The sequence below is a fragment of the Aplysia californica genome, unplaced genomic scaffold (assembly GCF_000002075.1).
Source record: "Aplysia californica isolate F4 #8 unplaced genomic scaffold, AplCal3.0 scaffold00839, whole genome shotgun sequence".
Classification (NCBI taxonomy): domain Eukaryota; kingdom Metazoa; phylum Mollusca; class Gastropoda; order Aplysiida; family Aplysiidae; genus Aplysia; species Aplysia californica.
The window spans coordinates 96756-97784 of record NW_004798109.1 but is presented as its reverse complement, the minus strand read 5'-3'; the positions used below and the strand labels follow the sequence as shown (position 1 = coordinate 97784).

At 38.3% G+C, this 1029-nt stretch overlaps 1 protein-coding gene across 1 annotated transcript in view; it reads left to right on the top strand.

Moving 5' to 3' along the window:
* LOC101845807 overlaps nucleotides 1-1029 on the top strand; it is a gene marked incomplete in the record, with an annotated part of 213913 nt that overhangs the window by 208099 nt on the left and 4785 nt on the right. Inside the window, 1 exon segment of the mRNA XM_013088939.2 lies at nucleotides 691-1028. Coding sequence (XP_012944393.1) covers nucleotides 691-907 — 217 coding nt within the window.

The window sequence follows — 1029 nt, the reverse complement described above, 5'->3', positions numbered from 1 at the left end:
TAGGGAGATCTATTTTTGTTTCTTAAACGAATGTTGTTTGAATAAGTGATTTCATGAATGATGTAATTAAAAAAAAATATTATTGGACTTTAAAAAAAAATCTTTTTGTTACTTGAATGAATGTTGTTTTAGAACTGATTTCTTAAGTGATGTTAAAAACAAAAGCACCCCAAACCGCACATAATTTTAAAAAAAGATTATTATTGAATGACTATATTTGTGAAAAACCTTTTTCTTACTTGAATGAATCTTGAATGTTGTTTGAATAACCTGTTCCTTAAGTGAGGTAAAAAGAGACATAATTAGAACTTATGTTTATTCTGCTTTTCATGTCTGCAATTCGATACCCTAGAATTACGAAAGTCTGTCTGCTCAGTACCTTAGTTTTGAGAAGTTCGAAATAAAAGATGTTGAGCTCGAATTCAATTCTTTACATACCTTTAACGACTCCGAATAATATTACGATTTTGATAGAGCAGATAGAACATTTTGGTGTCTGATCTCATATGGCCTTAGTTACTCAAAACGACCACAATGTCGGTTAGAACTTATACTTCTGATAGGCGGTGCCTGGAATTAGAGGACCGATCCGCCCATGGGCACTGTGTAGAATCGAATCGAACAGAACCGAACTCATCCTCCAGCGAATTAAAGTGTTAATATTAATGTCAATTGTTTCTTCCCGTCCAGATACAACATTCTGTACCACAACGGGGGCGAAGAGAAGCTGGCCCAGAATTCCATCACCAAGTGCTGGGGGCAGAGCAAGACGTTTGGAGAGTACGTGAGCAACTTGGGAGCGGTCTTCTATCTCCGGAACTCAGACGAAATCTTTGTCAAGGTCTCTAACATCACTATGGTCTCCACGGACCCGAAGATGAGCCATTTCGGGCTGTTTAAGATTTGAGTGTGTTGGTGAGTGGAGGTGATTATGGTTGTTGTGAGAAAGTGGGGGAGTGAGAGGCTGGGGTTGTTTAAGATTTGGGAGTAGATTTGTGTGTGTGTGTGTGTGTGTGTGTGTGTGTGTGT